The sequence below is a fragment of the Camelina sativa genome, chromosome 10 (genome assembly GCF_000633955.1).
Source record: "Camelina sativa cultivar DH55 chromosome 10, Cs, whole genome shotgun sequence".
Classification (NCBI taxonomy): domain Eukaryota; kingdom Viridiplantae; phylum Streptophyta; class Magnoliopsida; order Brassicales; family Brassicaceae; genus Camelina; species Camelina sativa.
Genome location: NC_025694.1, coordinates 161,597 through 182,160, shown reverse-complemented (window position 1 = coordinate 182,160; position 20,564 = coordinate 161,597). Strand labels below are relative to the sequence as shown.

Here is a 20,564-nt window from a genome sequence, read left to right as displayed (position 1 = left end):
AGACAGTATTTCTACTCAACTGCTTTTGGGTTGTCTCGTGCATTAAATCGTTTACAGCAGCAGCAAGGTGCTGACGGCAGTGGGTCTACAAATGAACGAGAGATGAGAATAGGGAGACTGCAGCGCCAGAAAGTTCGAGTATCCCGAAATAGGATATTAGATTCTGCTGCAAAAGTTATGGAGATGTATTCTAGCCAGAAAGCTGTGCTCGAAGTAGAATATTTTGGTGAAGTTGGTACTGGTCTAGGCCCTACACTTGAGTTTTACACACTTCTAAGCCATGATCTGCAAAAGGTTGCCCTTGGGATGTGGAGATCAAATTCTGGTGACAAGGTATCTATGCAAATTGATAGAGATGAGATTGAAGACGGAAAGTCATATGCAGTTAGGGACAGAGAGATAGTTCAGGCCCCACTTGGGCTGTTTCCTCGGCCTTGGCCCTCAACAGCTGACGTATCTGAAGGTGGTCAGTTTCATAAAGTCATTGAATATTTCCGCCTTTTAGGGCGTGTGATGGCCAAAGCACTTCAAGATGGACGGCTGTTGGACGTCCCACTGAGTACAGCGTTTTATAAGCTTATTCTTGGTCAAGTGAGTTTATTACTTGAAGTGTTTTGTCTAGTTAAGAGTGAAATATGGTTTATACTTTTCACTTTTGTTGGCCTTTGATAATAAGTTTGTCCTCTTTTCTTTTTCTCAATTAAGCAGGAGCTTGATTTGCATGATATTGTATTATTTGACGCTGAACTTGGTAAGACCTTGCAAGAGCTGCGTGTTCTTGTTGCCCGCAAGCACTATCTGGAGGCAGTAGGTGGTGACAACAGCAGCATAGTTTCTGATTTATGTTTACGTGGATCCCGCATAGAAGATCTCTGCTTGGACTTCACACTACCTGGCTATCCTGAGTACATTCTGAGACCAGGAGATGAAATTGTACTGTCTTAGTTAACAACCCCATCTCTTCCGATTCGTGTAGTACTTGTCCATGATTGCTGATGACTTGCTGTTTTATGACAGGTTGATATTACTAATCTTGAGGAGTATATTCCCCTTGTCGTTGATGCTACTGTCAAGAGAGGAGTAGCTCGGCAGATTGAAGCGTTCAGATCTGGATTCAATCAGGTTAGCAGTCTCGTTGTCTCTTTCTTTTATGTTGCTTTTGGCTTTTAAACATAATGTCGAAAAAGATGATTCTGTGGATTGGAGACTTCTGTTTTTCTTTTTTTTTTTAGTTTGACCTCTAACGTTTTACCTCCATAATTAATTATCAGGTGTTTGACATAACATCTCTACAAATATTCACCCCGTCTGAGCTGGACTACTTGCTGTGTGGTCGTAGAGAGTTGTGGGAGGTGATTTTTTCACTATTCAGTTTCCCATAATTAAGAGACTTGAAGCTACCATTTCTAATATCTTATTTTCTTGCAGACGGAGACTCTTGGTGAACATATCAAATTTGATCACGGGTATACTGCCAAAAGTCCGGCAATCATTAACGTATGTTACTTTTCTCTATCCATTGAGTTGTTAGAAACCATATCGTACTATACTTACGCTTCTGAACTGTTGATTCCTTTGTGATTCTGATTTTCACCCCACACTGTAGTTACTGGAGATCATGGGAGAACTAACAGCAGATCAGCAGAGGGCTTTCTGCCAATTCGTAACTGGAGCTCCTAGGCTTCCTCCTGGTGGCTTAGCTGTTCTGAACCCAAAGCTCACGATTGTGAGAAAGGTAAAAAAAAAAAAAATAGCCTTACTTATTTGTGAGTCATTTTTGTAATTTAGGCAACCGGTCCCAAGTCATGTTCAATTTTATCCACCAAGCATATGTCGGAAGGCATCTATGTGTGGGCAAAGTCTTTTGCTCTTTTTTTTGTAAGAGCAGACACTCCTTGTTGTTTTTGTTTGCATTCGCAAGCGTTTTTCAGATGGGATTGGTATCTTGCTGACGTTGCGTTGTTATGTATTGATTTTCTATGCGATTCTAAAATTGCTGTGTCTTATTGGCTGCTCAGCACTCATCGACCTCAAGTGCAGCAGTCAACGGAGCAGGGGCTTCGGAGACAGCAGATGATGATTTGCCCAGTGTCATGACTTGCGCAAACTACCTGAAGCTCCCTCCTTATTCCACTAAGGTGAGTCATGTCTCTTTGTATATATCTCCCTTGAGACGATGTTACTGTGGTTGTTGTTGGTGACCCTGACGAGTTGTATGTATCTGAAACAGGAAATCATGTACAAGAAACTGCTCTACGCTATCAATGAAGGGCAAGGATCGTTTGACCTCTCATAAGCAGCAGATCGCTCCGTTTCTTTTCCCCTCTCTGTACATTACATGGGAAGACTGATTTTGATTCTCTGCTTTTTGGGTTTTTATGATCTGACAAAAGCCGAAGATGCCCCAAAAGCCAGGTGACTGCACTTGATGAAACCTTTGTTCTCCCGGAGACTTTTGTAGCGGAGGGACATAGGGGAGGGACATAGGGTTGTGACTTGTGATGTAAATTTTGTCTTTGCAGGCTCTGCAGAAGGCGCCATTACTGTATGTAGTAGATAAAGAAAGATGATAGGCTTATCTTTTCCTTTTTTTTTTCTTCTCAAGTTTTTTTTATAGAATTTTTATCTTTTAACTTTTCTCCTCTCTGTAAAAGATCGATCACATCATTTTGATCGAAACTCAAGTTTGATTCCGCATCAGCAAAAAACTAGAATATGGACGGCACTTTGAATATGTTAAACACTGAGTTATATATACAGTTTTTATATAAGCTTCATTATATAAGGTCAGATTATATATAGAACAGTTTGACATGAAAAACAACAAACCCAAAGACACCAAGTCTTCTTCGTAAAGTTAATTCAGCTCTCCAAAAAGAGGCAAGTGTTGCAGAGAGGCAAATTCACTTTCAAGAATGACGGGAATTTCTTCATGCCTCATCAACCAATCTCCTCTCCTTCTCTACGTTAGTTAACTTTCTGATAGTAATTCAAACCCTAACTCGTGTTCCTTAAGCTCAGTTGAGTTTCCGAATCTCTTGTAAAAGTCAAAATTAGGCAAAGCCCGCCTAGTAGTCAGCTCTCATAAACCCTTAAGAAATCAAAGCAAAACAAGGAATCCTAAGAATAAGAGTGAAAAAAGAAAATTAATTAGCAAAAGAAAATATAATTCTGGAAACGTAATGGGCAAGTGTAAAAAGCATCTGCATCATCGCAAGCTATAATTAATTGAACAAAACAAAAAACCACATGCGATAAGCAAGTAAATAATTCGTCTTTCTAATAAAATGAACCAAAAAAGATAGGATAAAAAATTCAAGGCAGTGACAAGTCTTGTTTACGTGTCTTGATAAAAATTCAAGGCAGTGACATCTTTGTTCTCTTTTTCTTTCTCCTCTTCCTCGTCTTCTTCTTCTTCTTCGTCGTCGTCGTCTTGCTCTTCATCGTCCTCTTCCTCTTCCTCTTTATCTTCTTTCTTCTTCTTCTTCTTATCATCTTCTTTTCCTTGTATCTTCTCACACTTGACCTGCACTGCCAACGTCTTCACTATCTCCGGACACCCTTTGTCCCCAAACGTCTCTCTCGCTACGACTATCGAACAACGGTTCTTCCCCAAACACGTCTGTTCCATAAATTTAACACAAAATCAATCAATCAACCAAACAAAACTCATAATTAACTAAGATGCTTCAGTCATCAGACATTACCTTCTCCACTACTTCCTTTGACTTAGATGCAGAGCACTTCCCCATTGTAAAGTTCCCACAAGTTCCTGTGGGATCTCCGAAGCTTGCAAACTCTACTGCCACCATCTGTTTCTCCGGAGGACACTTCATCACCGCCTTCAGCTTCATGTCTTTGCTTCTCGAAACTATTTTTGGCCCTTCTCTCTTCCACGATTTCACCGATACAGGGTAATCCTCCCGGACATAACTACAGATTGTGTCTCGATTCACCAACACGAAATCAATAGCATCTAACTTCACCCCTGGTTCTTCCTCGAGGATCACCAGCATGTTCTTCTTCTTCTTCTCCTTCATGAAAGATCTCGGTATATGGTACCTGTCCACCATAGATAGGTTAGGTTTAGTCTCGAATTGTTTTTGTTGTTTGTCTCACAAGTCATGTTCTAAAAGCATACTCTGTTTGAGTTGGCTCTCCGAGTGGAGAAAGGAAAGACATCCAGTATCTCCCTACGCCATTGCCATTCACCCAAATCAGTCCCTTTCCCATTCCTTTCATCCTAATCGCGACCGTGTTCTCTCCCTCTGGTGTCTCAAAGTAGGTCTGCAAAATCCATCATTGGTTGAGACAAGTATTTGTGTGTAGACATGGATCATGATTAAGCAACGTTGAGAGTTATTTACCTTGTACCATATAAGAGGCTTACGTTCACCATCTTTCTCCCATTGCACCTTCTTAGATCCTTCCTCAGTGTACACCTCTTTCTTTTCACCTTCCAACCCGGCCTGCATTAACCGGATTAAACTTACATTTCATCACAAAACCAATAAAAAAATGGTTACTATTAAAATTACCAAATGTCCCCATTCATTGTTCTCGGTCAAATCTCGCGTTCCCGACTTTAAACCGATGATTGAAACTGCACGTGGACCGGCATACCTGTGCTCCATGTATGATCCACTGTCCTGAAAGATCATAACAAATATTTAGTATCTTGTTTTGCGTGACAACATATAAAAATCACGATCTTGAGTACTATATCTAACTCACTGGTAATCCTGTTAGTACACCCAAGATTGAAATGTGATTATCTCCGGTTTTTAAGTTAACCGGTTTTTCAAACACGAAGCTCTTCATTTCATGGCTTCCATGAGCATTCCCTACAAATAACAACAGCAAATGTATATCAAAAAAAGAACTCTCTGTTTGTGTCTTGTAATACATACCCCCGGCCTTGCCTTAAATTACCTGCGTATTCTCCATTAACGTAAACGATCAGTGCGTGGCCAAGACTCGCTACTCTCAGTATTGTCTTTGAACCCTTTTTGTTTGGTAAGTCATCTTCTTCAATCTTTATGCTGTAGCCATGAAATCAACTCTATATAATAAGGTAGAGAGACCCAATAAGAAAAAAAGAAGTGTTGCTTGTGAAGGAAGTTACCTTGTGGTATACCAAGCATAATCTGTTTTGTCCTTAGTTAAGTAATAGAGCTCCCCCGGAATCAGGGAATCACCGCCTAGTCTGGAAGGAATATTTTCATGAAACATCTCAAACTTGAGACCTTCGCTCGTCGTCTTCTCTGACTTGACAAAGTTTCTCCAGCTGTGTTGCGCCACAATCTGTTTCAGAACAATACGCGGCGGATAAATAAATAAAAATTCAAATTAACATTCTAGTTTTCTTCAAACCAAAAAAATCGAACCGGTTCTTTCGACTTACTTGTGCAGTATTGTAGACGACGGTTTTACAATCAGGTAAGATGCTGATAGAACGAGAGGGTAACACGTAATCTTGACCATTGAATTTAATCGTATTGGTTTCTCTTGTGTTATTGTTCGATAAGAAAGCCGCACACACTTTTGTCCCTGGCTGCTCATGGTACCTAACCTGCAAAACCAAAACTTGGATCGTTGAGCTCTGGTTTACCCAAACCGGATACAGATGATTTGGTTCAGGTAACCTCGGTGTCGGGACCAAGTTTCTGGACGCGAAGTTGACCCCAGAAAAGTGCCTTCTTGCACAATCTAAGAGCTCTGTGCACATGTCTCAGGTGACCGTATTTTGGTTCTTTCTCAAAACCTAAAAAAATAAACCAACAGCTTTTGATTACGATTGAAATCGGGAACGGTTTAGAATTTAGATCTTTTGGGGGTTGGATCTACCGTATTCGTCGAGTGGTGCATCGTCATAGTAACGAGTGGTAACGAAGTGAGCAGACGTGCGTCCGAAGTTTGTTCCACCATGGTACTGCACAAACAGAAACAGAGCTCAATCTATTGTAAAGTGTAAACATGACGGACGCATATCATATATATGATGATTTAAACGTACCATGTAGTAGTTGACATGAGATCCGTTCTTAGAGAAGTATCTAGCGACTGAGAATGCAATATCTTCGACTGTTCTATGTGTTGGAGGATCCCCAAAAACTCGAAACCTAAGAATTAAAAAAAAAAAAAAAACCAAGTAAGATTGTAGCTAGTTTTGTGTACTGATGAGAGTTTGATGTTTAGGTAGAGCATACGTACTGAGTAGTCCAATTCTCGGTCCATAAGGAAGGCTTATCGTGTCGGTTTGGTCCCTTGAAAGTATCTCCGCAGTGCCTTCCATTACAAGCATTAATGACATTGTCAGGAGCATCGTTTTGTTTGCACATAACCCAGGGGATTCCCAGTTTCATTGACTCCACCAAATTCGCTGCCCATTTTATATATCTTTCTCCATTCTCCTTGTAGGCTAGCTGAACCGCGTTATACTCATTCTCTATCTGTCATTTATTTTTTATGTATGCTTAGAGATTTCAATGTTTATGCTTTCAGATGGATGAATCATTGTGTGTATACTATATCTATATACCTGTCCCAAGACGATGGGACCTCCCTGTGAAGCGAACAGCTTCTCTTCTTTCATCATCCCAAGTATTTTCCTCACATATCTCTCTGTGTGCTCCTTCATTTATCGATTGGGTCTACTAATCAGTTTTTGTGACACAGCTAGCTAATTAAAGGATTACTGCAAAACTAGTGCTTAGAAATACCTTGAAAGGTTCATTATCCGTACGGAAGTAAACCTCTGGGACTTCGCGTAGCCAGTACGGTAGCCCTCTGGAATATGAGTTAAGTTAGCATTAATTTCTTTTAAGAAGGAAGCATACATACCTCATTCTTAGGATTTGAATCTTTCTTACCCGTGGCTCCATTCGGCTTGGATAAAGGGTCCGAGCCTCAGGGTGACGTAGAGACCTTTCTCGTGGATTAGTTTAATGAATTTCACCAAGTCGAACCTCCCACTGAAATCATACTGAAACACAATATACATACATATATAAACCAATTTAAGGCAAATGATGACATCAGCAAAAGAAAAGAAAAAGGAAAAAGGAATTAATTAAAGATAACCTAAAGATGATATACATTTATACCTTGCCCTGTTCAGGCTCATGCACATTCCAGAAAACATAAGTTTGGATGGTGTTAAGACCCCCAGCCTTAGCTTTGTCGATTATACTAGGCCACATCTGCAACAGAAAACCAGAAGTATGAGATAAAATCATCTTCTAGATTCTTGATTCTTGGTTGATTGGGGTAATATATGTATACTAAACAAAAACAAAGTAGAAGAAGTTCTTAATTAATTAAATACCTCAGGTGTGCTTCGAGGGTAATGAACAGAGCCAGAGAAAAGAAGCTCCCTTTTCCCATTTATGATCAATGAAGTTTCGTCGTATGATACTCCTTTCTTCTTTTCCTCATCCTTATCGTCATATTCTCCTCTGCCATGGCTTGCCTCCAAACAGAGTGAAATTACAAGTAGAATCGCTATCAAGTATCGTGTTCTTGACTTCATTTTAATTTCACTTGTTTTGATTGTTTCACCAACACGAAATATTAAAACTTTCATTATACATTGAGCCCCTGCTTTTGGGATTTCCAAGGTCAAAGAGGGAAGCTCGGAATCTTTGTCTCTCAGGCTATTCTCTCTATCTATTTTTGTTATAAACAAAATTGTTTTCTTGGTTTTCTAATTAGCTACAACGTAACTTGATCCGCATTCTAAGCCTTCTTCTCACAATTGCGAACCGTACGTAGATACAAATTAATTTGAAAACATAAGATATTTCTCAACATTAATTAATTAGTCTTTTGGAAGAAGAAGAAGAAGAAAAACAAATATTACAATGATATTAAAAGAGTGTACACATAGAACCCAAAAAAAGAAAGGAAAAGAAAGCTACACACCATATATGGATTATGGAATTAATATACAAAAACAATGACAGCAATAACAATATTAATCCAAAAGAGAAATTGAAACGGTGGGTACAAAGATCATCACATGACCACACAAGCTGCCGGGTTCTCGTCGCTAAAAGCAGTAGTGTAGCGGACCTCGGTGGAGCTAGCACGAGCAAGCTGAGACACTCCCGGGTCATCTGCTCTGCGGACATAACCTGAAGGTGCTTTCTTGTCGTAGACGCCAGCTGCGTAAGGATGAGCCACAACGTCGTAGGGTACGTACGGCCAGAGCTCGACCTTCTTGCCGGTCCTGTGAGCCATACGGGCCACCACCTTGTTGGGGTCGACGTAGCCGACGACAGTGACTTTATGGGCTTTGGGTTCCAACGTGACAGAAGAGACACCCTTCATGCCTTCGACGGAACGCCGCACTTTCCGCTCGCAACCTTCGCAGTCCATCTTCACTTTGATCTCCACCGACTGTCAGAAAGACATAAAACGACAAAGATATATTTAGTCTACTTTTTTTTTTTTTATATATAGATATAAAAAGAATATTCACGTGGTTAGCCCATAAAGGAAATTAATGATTTAGATTGGTAAAAGAAAATTCCGGCAGCGAATAGAAAACACTAATCCCGGTGTGAATCTAAGAGATGGCTCACTCTCTGTATCATCATCGTCAACTTAGTCTTCCAGATTAAAAAGAATCTATTTGGTCGGCGATATTAACTCAGAGACAAGAAAACCGCTTCAAATATCGAATTCATGTAAACCAAATTGAACACACTACTTGACATAAGTTACGTGGAAGCTACCAAAAAAAAAGATCTAAACTTGCTAACTAATAGTCCATATATATATATATATATATTTTTTTTTTTTTTTTTTTAAATTTTTTAATGGAACTAGTTAATTTTACGAGATCTACTAAATTAGAACACTCAAGACTTTAGCCTTGTAACTATCGAAGCTAGTTTCTATATACTAGACTCATAATCACTTTGTTGTTTCCGACAAAGCTTGTGTTGTTAGTACTTCCAAATCAAGATCTAAAAAATTCTCAAGCTGAATCTTGTCAGTTGTCAAAAAAAGAAAAAGAAAATTATAATAAAAAGTAAAGGTGGGGGGCGATCGAACCTGCAGCTGTTTGCGCTTTTTAATCTTGTGGCCATGAGAGCAGTCAAACATCTCATAGACATGATCAAGAACACCCATTATCGCTGTTATTAACCCCCCGCCAAAAGAAAAGAAAAAAAGAGATCGAGAAACCTCGGATGAGATAATATATATCTAAAGAGGAACACAGGAGAGCGTAAGAAGGAAACTTTGTTTAGGAGAAGGAGAGAGACTAGAGCAAGCACAGTGAAATAATCTCTGCAAGTACAAAAGCTAAAGAGGGCAAAGGGGAAAGTGTGTGAGGTGTATACCACAACTAACAAGTAAATTGATGATTAATCGAATTGGGAGATTATTATTATATAAAGACATCCAAATTAAAATAAATAATACTAATAATAAGGAAGTAATAGTAATAAATAAAATATCTTCTTACATTGGATTCAAAATAAAAAATTAAAAAAGTGAATGGGTCACCCGTTTCTCTTCTGGACCCAGCAGTTTCCTAGTCGCCTTCTTCGCTTCAATTTTTGTTTGTTTGTTTGTTTTTCTTTCTTTGTAAAATGGTTTGTTTCCCAATTTCTTGTTTTCACTTAGCTTTTAATAATGAGATCTTGATTTTAAAAGAAACCAAAAAAATTATATTTCCTCCATTTCAAAAAAATATAGGATGTTTTAGTTAAAATAGACAGGAATAATTACTTTTACAAAATTTAACTAATCATAAACAATACTGCATAATATAAAATATAAAATTAATTCAAAAATTGCATAAAATTGTAAACATCTTATTTTATAAAACAAAAATACTTTTCTAAACCTCTTATAATTTATATTATAAAAGGGAAGTATTATTATAAAGTTTGTACTGCTAATATGAGAGTTATAAGTTTTTTTTAATGAGAAGGGAAAGGACCGATGATTGATGATGACTGATCTTGGGACAAGAGTCGTGCGTTAGATTTTCTGCTGGTTTTACTTTTCTAATAAAATAAAAAAAATGGTACTACTTCTTTGTAATTATTTATTTTTAAAAATTTATTATTATTGTGTGTGTGACTGTGTGTGTATGAGAGAAACTGAGGAGTTAATGTTTTTGGATAGCCGATGATGGGTGACTCGCCAGTCACACCGACCGTCGACCGACGTACAGACCTTGACCAAAACAATTCTTTGTTTTATAACATCTATCATTCTGACTTGGGCTGGGCCATGTAGTGGATCTTTCTCAGGCCCACTAATCTCTATTGTTCATTTTTTTTGCTTGGGGTTGGGGAGAAACAAATAATAGCGGACAATTTCCTCTCAGCGGCGAAACTCTGTAGTATACACTAGGGGTTGTCTCAATGTTGTTGTTGTTGTACAATACAAAAAAAAAAGTTTCAAGTGTTGTTTTTACAGTAGTTTTCTAAAATTGGCGAAGAATATTAAAGGACGAAAAACGTACGTTTGCTTTCAGAGAAGAGAAGAGGCGAATCTGATTCGACTTTTTGTTTGTTTGTTTGTTGTTGTCGTGCCCTTTGAACCAAACTCCGGCTGCCTCTTCCTCCGCTTCCCGGTTTCTTTCTTTGATGCGAAATTTGCTTCTTTTTTAATTTTTTTTTTTTTCTTTAAATTTTCCACTTGCGTCTCTGAATTTCAATCTGTTCATGTTGTGTGTATGCATTTCCCTTTGTTGGGTTCTCACAAAGTTTGTTCCTTTTTCTTTTCTCCCCTGCCTAATTTTGTGTAGGTGCTTGCTTCCCTCATTGGTGAGATCTTGTTTTCTCTGAAACTGATTGCATTAGTAAAGTCTCTCTCTTTTGGCGGCTAACAACATAGTAAAGCAGAGACCGGCGAAGCTCTCTGTCTACCTTTACATTCCCAATATCGTTGGTCCGTTTTTTGCTACTTCCTTACATTTGTTTTACTTCTGTTTAAAGAAAGATGTCATCTTCCATAGGATTACGGTTTTTGATGTTACTTTGTTACATGCCTAATGGGCAAGGTACATGAGAGTTATCTTGAACTGCATTGCCTTTGCTGTGTGCTTCTCCAACAAGACACTCTTCTCCCTCTTGTACTTTTTCAGGTGAGATTCTAAACTAGTATTCTTCTCCTCCCACCCCTTCCTGTGTGTTTGGTACTTTTTCTTATTTGATCAATGTGCTTTTCCAGTTTTTGTTGTGATGCTGTCGATGGATGGTGCGCTCGTAAATTCAACCAAGGTGCTCTTATCATTAGCTTCCACCAACTCATTCTTGTTTTCCTGTGCAATCTTGACATTTATCTACAATATGGAGATCCATGTTTCCACGTGCTAGTATTTTGTCATTGATCTATATAGTTACAGTAGATACTTGACACACAACTCTTTTCTTCTTCCCCTTTCAGTCTCTACATTTGGAGCTGTGTTGGACATGGTTACAGATAGGTGAATCTTCCACTACATTACATACACCTGAGATTCAACTTGCTTATTCTTTTCAAGTTTATATAGAAACATCTTTGTCATAATTTGGGGTCTGTGCGTGGTTACAGAGTCAGCACAGCCTGTCTTCTCGTGATTCTCTCCCAAATATACAGATGTGAATACTATGCTGACATAGCCGTTCGTTTGTCATAACGTTTTGTATTTAAAATCTATGTATAACACAGTATTGAACTGTCATAACTATAAACAGGCCTAGCCTGGTTTCCCTGTCATTGTTGGCTTTAGATATCGCTAGTCACTGGCTGCAAATGTACAGGTACTCTTCATTCATTCAACTCTTCTGAGATGTATTGTTCTTGGACATAGCAAAGCAGGAAATTAATACTTTGATTCACAGTACATTTCTATCAGGGAAGACCAGCCATAAGGATGTGAAAGATAGCACAAGCTGGCTCTTTAGACTCTACTACGGAAACCGCATGTTCATGGGTTATTGCTGTGTTTCCTGCGAGGTAATTGGATATTTTGATCTCTGAGCTAAATAAAGCTGGCTCTTTTGGGAGATATTGTAAACACTGATGTTTCTCAAATGACTACAGGTTCTCTATATAATCCTTCTTCTCATAGCAAAGAACCAAACGGAAAACCTGATGACCGTGAGCTTCTCTTCTATTATCTTCCCCTTTTTATCTCTTTAAGCTTTTATCTTTTCTGCTCTAATCTTGTGGGTTTTCAATCTTCTCAGGTGGTAGTTGAATCATTGACGCAGATTTCACCACTCTCTATACTCTTGGCTTTGAGCATATTTGGTTGGTTGATCAAGCAGATCATCAATGTGATTCAGGTAAGTCTCATCCAGAATTATCTAATCCCTCAAATAGCGTAGGCATCCTCTGGCTCTTATCGGCTTTTTTTGTTTTTTTTTTTTTGTTTCTCTGTGGTTGCGTGTGTCAGATGAAAACGGCTGCAGATGTTTGTGTTCTGTATGACATAGAGAAACAGCATAAGGCCTAACGTTACGTTTTTGTTGTGCTCGTTGAATCTGTTGTGTTAAACTCTTTTGTTTATTGCTGTGTACATACGAAGCCATCTTGTTTAGTGGTGGATGTAGATAAAAACTCTGGTCTTTGTTTTCTATGAGATGAAAGAGATATTTGATTTGCAACCTTGTTTGTTCTCAGAATTTTATACCTTGTCGTCAGCAACACTCTCTCTGCATTAAAGCTCTCCGTGTTTATTTTTCTACTCGAGTCAAGTAGTTATTAAGAATTACACGAATGGCCCAAAACTTTCTAAACATTCACACTGATAGAAAATAATAAGGGGAAGCTTTGAAGAAACCCAGAGAGAGCTAAAAAAAGATATGTGAACACTGCCTTATGGCTTTTTATTAATCATTTCTTTCTATTCAGAGTTTCTATATAATAACTAAAAGTGAAACATATGTGAACACTGGTCTGTAGCTCTTTATCTATAGTTGTTGAATGACAAGCTTTTCAATCCTCTGCTTGCTCACGGGAGACAAGGCTTCCGCAATCGAAATGAGACTTTTTCAGCAGCAACCGAGAAAGGAAAGACGACAAGAACCTGTCTCTGAACAGGTTCATCCACTTCCCTCTGCTCTGCTGTATGAGACCTACTGTATATGCCGTTGTTATAAGATCAATGCTTCTCCATTTCCTTTCTGCTGCATACTTCTTCAAACCATGTTCAATCCGCTTATGACTCTCTTCTTCATCTTCTGTTTCACTTTTCAGATTCTTAGCTCTTATTATAGCTTCACCGAGACAACGAGCCAGGATAACTCCATCCTCCATGGCTGAGCAACCGCCTTGTCCGATATCAGGAGTCATTGGGTGAAGCGCATCCCCTGCTACGCATACGTTATCTTTTGTGATGTTTGAGTTTGACCATAGGAGTTCCCATGGAGGTCGGTACTTCAGTCGTGACATCACCATGCTATCAAGATCGGTGGTCTCCACGACACTCTTAATGTTTTCAGGTAAGTCTTTGATCTTGTTCAGCACAAACTCTTTCAGAATTTCCGGATTTGTCTCCTCGTCTAACAAGCGCAAGGAGAAGAGTCAATAAACAGTAGAGGATATGAACAAGAACTTGTAGATTAAAAGGTTTAGTTCCATGGTACCTATATCAGTGGAGGTGTGGGTTAGGAACCAGTAGACAGTGTTGTGGTCACAGGGGATAAAACCTGTACGAACACCGTTTCCATAAAACTGGAAGAACCTTTTCCCAAATCCGTGGCCTGCCGGGAAATGGGTAAGCCCTCGGATCGCTAACCGGGAAGTTGTAGCCGGATTTTTGAAGCCTAGCCACTTACCAACCACTGAGTACAGACCATCGCACCCTATCAAAACCTGAAAGTCGTTTAGAAACATAAGAATTCCGTAGCGTGACCAGGCCTGAGATGGTCTATACACTACAGAGGACAAGAAGTTACAACCTTGGTTTTGAGGATGGTCCCGTCAGAGAGATGAACCATCTTGTAGTGTCCAGACAATTCGATATGAACAACCTTAGACGAAAACCTTATGGTCTCCTCAGGCAACTCACCTGCTAAAGCCTCTAACAACAGCTTCCTCTGTACGCATCGAGACTCATATTCTCTGACAAAACCATTCAACAAGATTATGGAAGTTTTCTTATTTACTTACTGTATAGCATCACACGTCGTTTTGTGGAAGGGAAGAAGAAACATACTCGGATTCTGGAAACAGCATCTCTTTAGAAGGATTTGCTGCAGAAATGGATCCAACCACCCATCTGCATCAAGGTAAAAAAAAAAAAAAATGAGTTCCCTAGTTGATATGAGTATACTAATAAATGAGAGTGTTAGTTTGATGATACCCTTGAAGGCGATCATGGAGACTGCGAAGATGCTGAGAAACGCCGAGAGCTTCCATGGCCTTCCAAGCATTGAACCAAGTCGTAAATGCGAATCCTGTCGCTCTCAGTATCTCCGAAGATTCCAGCACCATGCTTCTGATCCCAAGCCTGTGACAGTGGCACACACCACTTTTGTTAAGTTACTCTGCTAAATTAATAACAACTCAAAAGGCGCACACACACCTATGGAGCCCAACTGCCGTGGAAAGGCCAGAGATTCCGGCGCCGACGATGACGATATCTAGGGTACCTTGTTCTTCCATGGTGCGTTGATGATCTTAGAAACAAGAAACAAAGCTCTCTGTGCTTTTTTCTTCCTCTATTATATTTAGTAAGAAAAGAGAGAATATGCGGTGGGAGATGGCAAGTCAAACAAGGCTACCCCGTTCAAGGCAGGCGGCTACAATCCCCCTATAACATTACAGTATGAAAATATAAAATATAAGATATGGAATCGAATCTCTTTTTTAGTATTTTTTTTTTTTTATGGAGTTATACATATTAAAATATTACATACATCGTCACACACTCACACTGCTTATTTGAAGCTAACAAAAGAAATATTCAACGAAACATATAAGGAGGGTCAAAGGCGAAGCCCACGAGCAGCCTTGTGTTTTTGTAAGCTCTGCCTGCTCGATCGTGAAGCCTGACTGCTCTAACCCCGGACTTCAGTTCCGGCAGAGGAAGACATGTCTGTCCCGCGAAATCATTCTGTGTGTCATTGTCGTAGTCTTGCACTTTGAACCACAAAAGCGCCAGTTCTGGAACAGAGAGCTGAAACAGGAACTCGTCGTTGCTCCATATAGGAAACCACTGATCGACAGCTGTTTCCGTTCTGTAAGAGACCGTGTCTCTGGGTACTCCTTCTATTCCAATCTGATATGTGACACACAACTCTTCATGGATCAGGATCAAGGAGGGTTAAAAACTTAAAAGTGGTTCTAGCTTGTTGGTTGTTTAATTACCTTTACGAAGAAATCTGGAGGAGAGAATTGATCAAAGTGTGTCTGAGGGAAATCCAAATCCCATCCTTCGCCTGTGTAAATCTTCACCTTGAGAGTGGTCTTGATGGGAAACCTTTTGCAAGGGTCGAAGAGTGTGTGCTCTAGCAAGATGCGAGGCTTTTTCACGTACCCACATCCACCATTCGCCCTGAACATTCCTTGCATTATCCATAGTTGCTTCCCATGTCCCTTTCCAACATAACAAGTATCTCAAACGGTACGGTGTATGTAATCATTAATATGTACAACATGATCATGAGCCACTTCCAGTACTTACTTGCATGTTAAAAGCAACCAGTTGAGCACCGTGTGTCCACCCAACTAGAGGATCGTAGTTTGACGAGTCCACTCTTGTACCCTTTGGATATATCCTCACCAGATTCCTCTGTGTAAACCTGTTTTGTTTCTAACTTTGATCAAAGGTTTAAACAACATCTTGACTTTTGACTCATCTCATCTCTCGCTGTATTTTTTTTGAGAAATACCTGACAACATCCGTTCCTCTGGTTCTAACCATTGTCTCTAGCCACTGCTCGTCCATGCTTATCCGTAGAGGCTTCTCTGGATCATCACTCAAGCAATCCTTCAAAGGATTTTTGCAGTTGGCAGCGTGAATTGCGATCAAGTCTCTGTATCCCACAGCTTCACTCTCCAATTCTTCAAGAATCTTGTTTTCTCCTCTCCATGCCATGTTATTACTCTGTTACAACAGAGGAAATTTATGAATGTTCGCAAAATCATTCCCATTTCGGGGTTAAAATCACTTCTTCTTCTCACACTCGCTGGTCTGCTCCAAGAAGTCTCTTTAACCATCGGAGTAGTTCTTCTGGGCTGTACGGTTTGGCTCTCAAGATACTCCTTTGGAGGCTTCGTAGAGATCAGAATCTTTTTCCTAAGCTCTTCTGGTGATGGAAAATGCTTACGACTCTCTGAGCCACAACGAAACAGCATCTCTCTGAATGTTTTAGTTAACATCTACAAACATGATATTATATCAGTTAATTTTGTAAACAGGAAATAGATACTCTGTTCTGCTGCAGAACCATCTCACCTTAGCAACTTGCCCTTGCAGCTTGGGTGGCAAATGATCTTCAAGAGTGATCATAACTGGATAGTCCGACACGTGAAACGCGTTATCCTTTATGGCGCTCAGACATTTCTGCAAATCTTCATGCGATGTCAGTGTCCTGAAGTGATGAGAAAACACTTTTTAAAAATTTGGAGCCTGTTGATTAGGAGAGTTCGTTAGAGGCAGGGGACCAACCCGCCGTGACGAACTTCAGCAGCGTTCCCTGAAGGATTAGGCCATAAGTCGAGCTCTATCACCTTTACGCCTTTTCTTAGAGCCTGCACGATCGGTTCTACGCTGCTTCTGCTGTTCACTTGGTTCCCAGTCAAGTAAGAGTTGTGTCCCGTGTACACAAAGTAATGCGCTAACGGTGCCTTCATGTCATGATGCACCTTTATAACTCAATCAACAACATATATGTTAATTATACCACACAAACATCTTTTGAAGAAAAGAAAAATCCCTAAAAGAAAGTTCAAAACTTTGTACGAGGCCAGGCAAGGGAAGAGGAGAGTTGGGATCGCTGAAGAGGTAGCGATAGAAGGCGTTGAGATGAACAAATCCATGGTGATGAAAAACGTTGTGGTGTTTGACGCTGTGGAAGATATCCTGCACGTAGTCCAACCCTGCGTGCCGTTCTCCTTGGACTTCATTCACAAATCTTAGAAGCTCTTCGGAAGACATCTTGCCGTTTCTTGAGTAAGCTTCGAAGAGTCTCTTGATGCTCACTGGTGGCTGCCTCGTTTTCTCCTTGAAGTTTCTGCTACAGCAGAAGCACACTTTGAAACTCTCCGACATCTTTGCTATTATTTTTTGTTAATTCTGAGAAACATGTACACACACATAGTTAGCGTACGTATATGATATATGCTGTAAAAGTGATGAAGAATATATGCTCGTGTTATCATCTCAAGGAACGTGTCTCCCCCTGCCAGTTAATTAAATTCTTCTTAATTTTTAAAGTAAACTTGTTTATGCATGGCCATAAAAACCTTATAATTTACAGATATTTATGCATGCATGGGTCCGATATATGAAAACATAAAGGATCAATTGACATCTATTGTCACGTCTTTTCTAACGGGGATATATACGAGCTTTTTGAGGTGCAAATTAAAGAGAGCACTAATATTAGTAGAGCATCAAATGATTCAAATCTTTTTATTTTGAAAGATTATAATCTTTCAACAAAAACCAATTCACCATTTCATGGTGGTCCAGCCATTAATATTCTTAAGTCCGTAGGCCAGACTTCGAATTAGGATTACAGTTTTTTTTTTTTTTTTTTTTTTGATAAGTGCAATACTGGTTTCTTGATCAACCGTATGATACGATATGTGATTGTTCTTAGTTTTCGCGTCCAAGTGTTTGTGGTGTACTCTCTCTTTGTATTTGTACTTTTGTAGTATATATAAATGGTATTTAATGGCTACTAAAATATTTTGTGATTTTATCCTATGATCAGTTTCATTATATATGTAAGTGAAGGTATTGGGATATGATTGGATAATGAAGTTGGTCCTGAAGTGAAGGGTTGAGAGTGGTTGGATTTTTGTGTGATTGATGGAAGCTATGTTCTGTAAGTAGGGACGACCTTCTCTACAGTCCACACCACCCGAGCTATGTTATTGTTATTATTGTTCTTTTTTTGTATCTTTATAAATGAATTGTATGTACGTTCACACATACATAATCTTATATAGTGTCAGACAGTTACGATGGAGCGTGGAGAGTAGCAGCTAGATTTCACAATCTCATGGCTAAAATTAGGTTTTGGAATGTGTATCTATTTGTCGAGAACAAAATATAACATAAACTAAAAAGGATTAATTGCATACATCAAGTTAGACCCGGAATCTAGAGCATTAACAAATTACCCTGGACTTATTCATGTTATAGAGAAAGAAGCTATTAATTTCTTACTACTTAACTAAAGTTTACTGATAGTTTTGTTTACATTTTTGGAGCTGAAAATTTCAATAGTTGCTTCTTCTATTATTGGTACTACAAAAGTATAAATAACTACGAAGAGTCTATGGAGGAGAAAGGGCCAAATTTAGTGGTACAATACATTAATATAAAATTAATTAATGTTAGGTAAAGTGACATATCTCACTTTATCCCAATCACTTTCGGGTCCCAAATTTTGTTTTTTTTTTGGGAAAACGTCCTAGTTCCACATGAAAATTATCACATCTTACTAGATAAAGCCAGAACTTTCACCTCGTCTTAAATATCTCTGCACAAATGTCTCTCATCCTATATCTCTCCAAATCCAAAATTTTATTTCTAAATCTCCTTGAATCCATAATTCTCATCAATTTCTCCATAAATACAGGTTTAATTGGTTAATTATTGGTTTATTGGTTGTCTAACCAACTAACAAAAGTTGTAAACCGATTTCAACCTGATTTCGACCCGTTTATATAATTAAATCACCAATTCTTTTTTATTTTTTAAATCTCTTTTCCCCATCTCAACGAACACTATATCATATTTTCATTAACGTTTAACCAGATCATCCACATCAAATAACCCAGAGAGAAGAAGAAATAGAAAAATCCATTTAAACAAATATGACCAGATCTCAAAAATGTCAAAGCTCAATACAAACAAAGATAAAGCAACTGTGAACTTCTAAAAACCCAAAAAAAAAAAATCAGCTTCTGCTTTTGAATGCTAATGAAGGCTGCTCGGATGAATGGTCCGTCCAACCCAGAAAATCCACTGCATCCAAGAAAAATCAAATAAACAATTCAACCAAATTGACATAAAAGATCAATCATAATTGTTGTATATAATGGAGATTCACGTGGTCCTTTTTTATAGACGATTGCAGCTCCAAAACTCTTAGTTGGGTTTATTCAAGTTCTGGTGATTGGAATCATGGTTCACTGAACCAAGAACACATCAAATCCGATCAGAAATGAAGATAAAATCTGCAAAAAAAATTCTCAAATTACAAATTTTTTTCAACTCCAAAATCAATTAAGAACACAAATGATTACTGGAATGTGGAAGTCACGAGGGCTTCTCTTGGCGCCAGTGGTGGATAAGCGAGAGTTTGGTAGGAAATTGGCTGGGTTTATGCACCCACCTGAAACATATTGCCCCAATGCAAGAGACGGTGTTCATGATTTTAGAAAATGATGATTTTAGAAAATGATGATTTTAGGGTTCTTAGGTTTGAGAATTTCTGATCGGGTTATAAAAATTCTTAGACCGGGTCGGGTTTATAAGGTCAATCGGGTTTTAAACTATGTTTTATATCTGGTTTGACTGGTTTTCTAGCGGTTTAATTTGTAAATCGATTAAACCAAAAAATATGGAGAAGTAAATGAGAACTTTAGATTTGGAGATATATAGGTTGAGAGATCTTGTTTTGTGGATACTTACGACGATGTCAAAGTTCCGGCTCCATCTAGTACGATAAGATAGTTTTGATGGGGAAATAGGACGTTATCCCTTTTTTTTTTGGTTTATATAAAAATTTGATATGCAATTCTACATTCTTCAAGGCCAAGCCTCTTCTCTATTTATTTTTTATTTATATCTATTTCTCAGGGTCTTTGGACCACCACTTTTATGGGCATTAAACGTTTGATACAAATTGTGTGTGGGGAGAAAAAACGAAAGATTCATGAATCCACATATATTATTTGTAGACTATACATGGTTATATACTAGATCCTCACCGATTAAAATCTTGATTATACTAATTGACAAGAAGTAGTATTTTTTAAAAAATGGAGTAAGTAAGAAAAATCTCGATAACAATTTTTTTGTTTTTTTTTTTAAGTAGCTTCAGTATAAATATGATACGTGTGTTACGGTTTAGGTATTCTCTTTCTTTGAGTTGTCTTAGGATATCTTTTAAGCGTTTCTGAAAATTCTTTACATTTGACCCAAACTCAATAAGCTGAATATTATTATTATGTGCATTCGACTTTTTTTTTATTTTATTTTGGTTCTTTCTTTTAAATGGGTTTAATTGAAAGAGAAGACTTTGAATTATGTCAAAAATATCGATTGTTTTCTTTATTCGCTTAAAAGAAATATATAGTGTTTCGTCGTAGCACTAGTCTTCACTGATTGGTTAGTCCATATATATATAGAATCTCTGTAACGAGGC

At 38.5% G+C, this 20,564-nt stretch overlaps 6 protein-coding genes and 1 long non-coding RNA gene across 12 annotated transcripts in view; 2 read left to right on the top strand and 5 right to left on the bottom strand.

Annotated features, from left to right (window-relative positions):
• Nucleotides 1-2,777, top strand: part of LOC104716141 (E3 ubiquitin-protein ligase UPL3) — an 8,998-nt gene extending 6,221 nt beyond the window's left edge. Inside the window, exons 11-18 of one of the 2 annotated variants that reach the window (XM_010433500.2) lie at nt 68-591; nt 709-933; nt 1,018-1,122; nt 1,272-1,352; nt 1,429-1,497; nt 1,607-1,735; nt 2,019-2,138; nt 2,231-2,777. In XM_010433500.2, coding sequence (XP_010431802.1) covers nt 68-591; nt 709-933; nt 1,018-1,122; nt 1,272-1,352; nt 1,429-1,497; nt 1,607-1,735; nt 2,019-2,138; nt 2,231-2,296 — 1,319 coding nt within the window. In that variant the 3' untranslated portion in view covers nt 2,297-2,777. The remainder of the gene's footprint in view (nt 1-67; nt 592-708; nt 934-1,017; nt 1,123-1,271; nt 1,353-1,428; nt 1,498-1,606; nt 1,736-2,018; nt 2,139-2,230) is intronic. The other variant, XM_010433499.2, reaches the window with a different exon arrangement.
• On the bottom strand, nt 3,259-7,640 carry LOC104716140 (beta-galactosidase 14). The gene is made up of 18 exons (XM_010433498.1): nt 7,328-7,640; nt 7,107-7,202; nt 6,873-6,985; nt 6,723-6,789; nt 6,542-6,634; nt 6,214-6,452; nt 6,017-6,122; nt 5,848-5,932; nt 5,646-5,764; nt 5,405-5,572; nt 5,126-5,304; nt 4,933-5,042; nt 4,735-4,844; nt 4,539-4,649; nt 4,368-4,469; nt 4,142-4,287; nt 3,708-4,062; nt 3,259-3,622 (listed from the first exon to the last, which is right to left on the bottom strand). Exons 1-18 carry the CDS (start codon nt 7,583-7,585, stop codon nt 3,338-3,340), a joined length of 2,742 nt encoding a protein of 913 aa, XP_010431800.1. The 5' UTR covers nt 7,586-7,640; the 3' UTR covers nt 3,259-3,337.
• LOC104716139 (heavy metal-associated isoprenylated plant protein 26-like) lies at nt 7,839-9,371 on the bottom strand. Of its 2 annotated transcripts, none has more exons than XM_010433496.2 (2): nt 9,061-9,371; nt 7,839-8,400 (listed from the first exon to the last, which is right to left on the bottom strand). In XM_010433496.2, the coding sequence occupies exons 1-2, from the start codon at nt 9,136-9,138 to the stop codon at nt 8,017-8,019; spliced, it is 462 nt and encodes a 153-aa protein (XP_010431798.1). In that variant the 5' UTR covers nt 9,139-9,371; the 3' UTR covers nt 7,839-8,016. The 2 variants fall into 2 exon arrangements, with proteins under 2 accessions (XP_010431798.1, XP_019086132.1); XM_019230587.1 differs by lacking the exon at nt 9,061-9,371 and adding an exon at nt 8,586-8,780.
• LOC104716138 (probable CDP-diacylglycerol--inositol 3-phosphatidyltransferase 2) lies at nt 10,338-12,617 on the top strand. Its single transcript, XM_010433495.2, has 11 exons — nt 10,338-10,597; nt 10,772-10,790; nt 10,869-10,914; nt 11,027-11,110; nt 11,197-11,246; nt 11,413-11,452; nt 11,703-11,768; nt 11,850-11,964; nt 12,052-12,108; nt 12,198-12,296; nt 12,407-12,617. The coding sequence occupies exons 4-11, from the start codon at nt 11,031-11,033 to the stop codon at nt 12,464-12,466; spliced, it is 567 nt and encodes a 188-aa protein (XP_010431797.1). The 5' UTR covers nt 10,338-10,597; nt 10,772-10,790; nt 10,869-10,914; nt 11,027-11,030; the 3' UTR covers nt 12,467-12,617.
• Nucleotides 12,813-14,757, bottom strand: LOC104716135 (FAD-dependent urate hydroxylase). The gene is made up of 6 exons (XM_010433490.1): nt 14,540-14,757; nt 14,318-14,464; nt 14,171-14,233; nt 13,914-14,076; nt 13,599-13,827; nt 12,813-13,514 (listed from the first exon to the last, which is right to left on the bottom strand). Exons 1-6 carry the CDS (start codon nt 14,617-14,619, stop codon nt 12,949-12,951), a joined length of 1,248 nt encoding a protein of 415 aa, XP_010431792.1. The 5' UTR covers nt 14,620-14,757; the 3' UTR covers nt 12,813-12,948.
• Nucleotides 14,634-17,372, bottom strand: LOC104716136 (phosphoinositide phospholipase C 3). Of its 4 annotated transcripts, none has more exons than XM_010433493.2 (9): nt 16,922-17,372; nt 16,628-16,824; nt 16,415-16,550; nt 16,141-16,338; nt 15,849-16,063; nt 15,641-15,758; nt 15,325-15,552; nt 14,890-15,235; nt 14,634-14,767 (listed from the first exon to the last, which is right to left on the bottom strand). In XM_010433493.2, the coding sequence occupies exons 1-8, from the start codon at nt 17,228-17,230 to the stop codon at nt 14,921-14,923; spliced, it is 1,716 nt and encodes a 571-aa protein (XP_010431795.1). In that variant the 5' UTR covers nt 17,231-17,372; the 3' UTR covers nt 14,634-14,767; nt 14,890-14,920. The 4 variants fall into 4 exon arrangements, with proteins under 4 accessions (XP_010431795.1, XP_010431794.1, XP_010431793.1 ...); XM_010433492.2 differs by having other exon boundaries at nt 14,685-14,767; nt 14,874-15,235; XM_010433491.2 differs by lacking the exon at nt 14,634-14,767 and having other exon boundaries at nt 14,813-15,235.
• LOC104716134 lies at nt 18,979-19,899 on the bottom strand. Its single transcript, XR_755954.2, has 2 exons — nt 19,441-19,899; nt 18,979-19,371 (listed from the first exon to the last, which is right to left on the bottom strand). It is a non-coding gene; the product is annotated as an uncharacterized LOC104716134 (long non-coding RNA).

Coding starts and splice junctions, on each gene's coding strand:
- LOC104716140 (XM_010433498.1), bottom strand. CDS start 7,585: ATGAAAGTTTTAATATTTCGTGTTGGTGAAACAATCAAAACAAGTGAA. Junction 7,203..7,327: donor ACCCTCGAAGCACACCTGAG/GTATTTAATTAA, acceptor TTTCTGTTGCAG/ATGTGGCCTAGTATAATCGA. Junction 5,043..5,125: donor TATGCTTGGTATACCACAAG/GTAACTTCCTTC, acceptor TCATGGCTACAG/CATAAAGATTGAAGAAGATG.
- LOC104716139 (XM_010433496.2), bottom strand. CDS start 9,138: ATGGGTGTTCTTGATCATGTCTATGAGATGTTTGACTGCTCTCATGGC. Junction 8,401..9,060: donor AAAAGCGCAAACAGCTGCAG/GTTCGATCGCCC, acceptor TCTTTCTGACAG/TCGGTGGAGATCAAAGTGAA.
- LOC104716138 (XM_010433495.2), top strand. CDS start 11,031: ATGAGAGTTATCTTGAACTGCATTGCCTTTGCTGTGTGCTTCTCCAAC. Junction 11,111..11,196: donor TCCCTCTTGTACTTTTTCAG/GTGAGATTCTAA, acceptor GTGCTTTTCCAG/TTTTTGTTGTGATGCTGTCG. Junction 12,297..12,406: donor AGATCATCAATGTGATTCAG/GTAAGTCTCATC, acceptor TGCGTGTGTCAG/ATGAAAACGGCTGCAGATGT.
- LOC104716135 (XM_010433490.1), bottom strand. CDS start 14,619: ATGGAAGAACAAGGTACCCTAGATATCGTCATCGTCGGCGCCGGAATC. Junction 14,465..14,539: donor ACGGCAGTTGGGCTCCATAG/GTGTGTGTGCGC, acceptor CCACTGTCACAG/GCTTGGGATCAGAAGCATGG. Junction 13,515..13,598: donor CCACACCTCCACTGATATAG/GTACCATGGAAC, acceptor TGCGCTTGTTAG/ACGAGGAGACAAATCCGGAA.
- LOC104716136 (XM_010433493.2), bottom strand. CDS start 17,230: ATGTCGGAGAGTTTCAAAGTGTGCTTCTGCTGTAGCAGAAACTTCAAG. Junction 16,339..16,414: donor TGCAAGGGCAAGTTGCTAAG/GTGAGATGGTTC, acceptor TCATGTTTGTAG/ATGTTAACTAAAACATTCAG. Junction 15,553..15,640: donor TGGTTGCTTTTAACATGCAA/GTAAGTACTGGA, acceptor TATGTTGGAAAG/GGACATGGGAAGCAACTATG.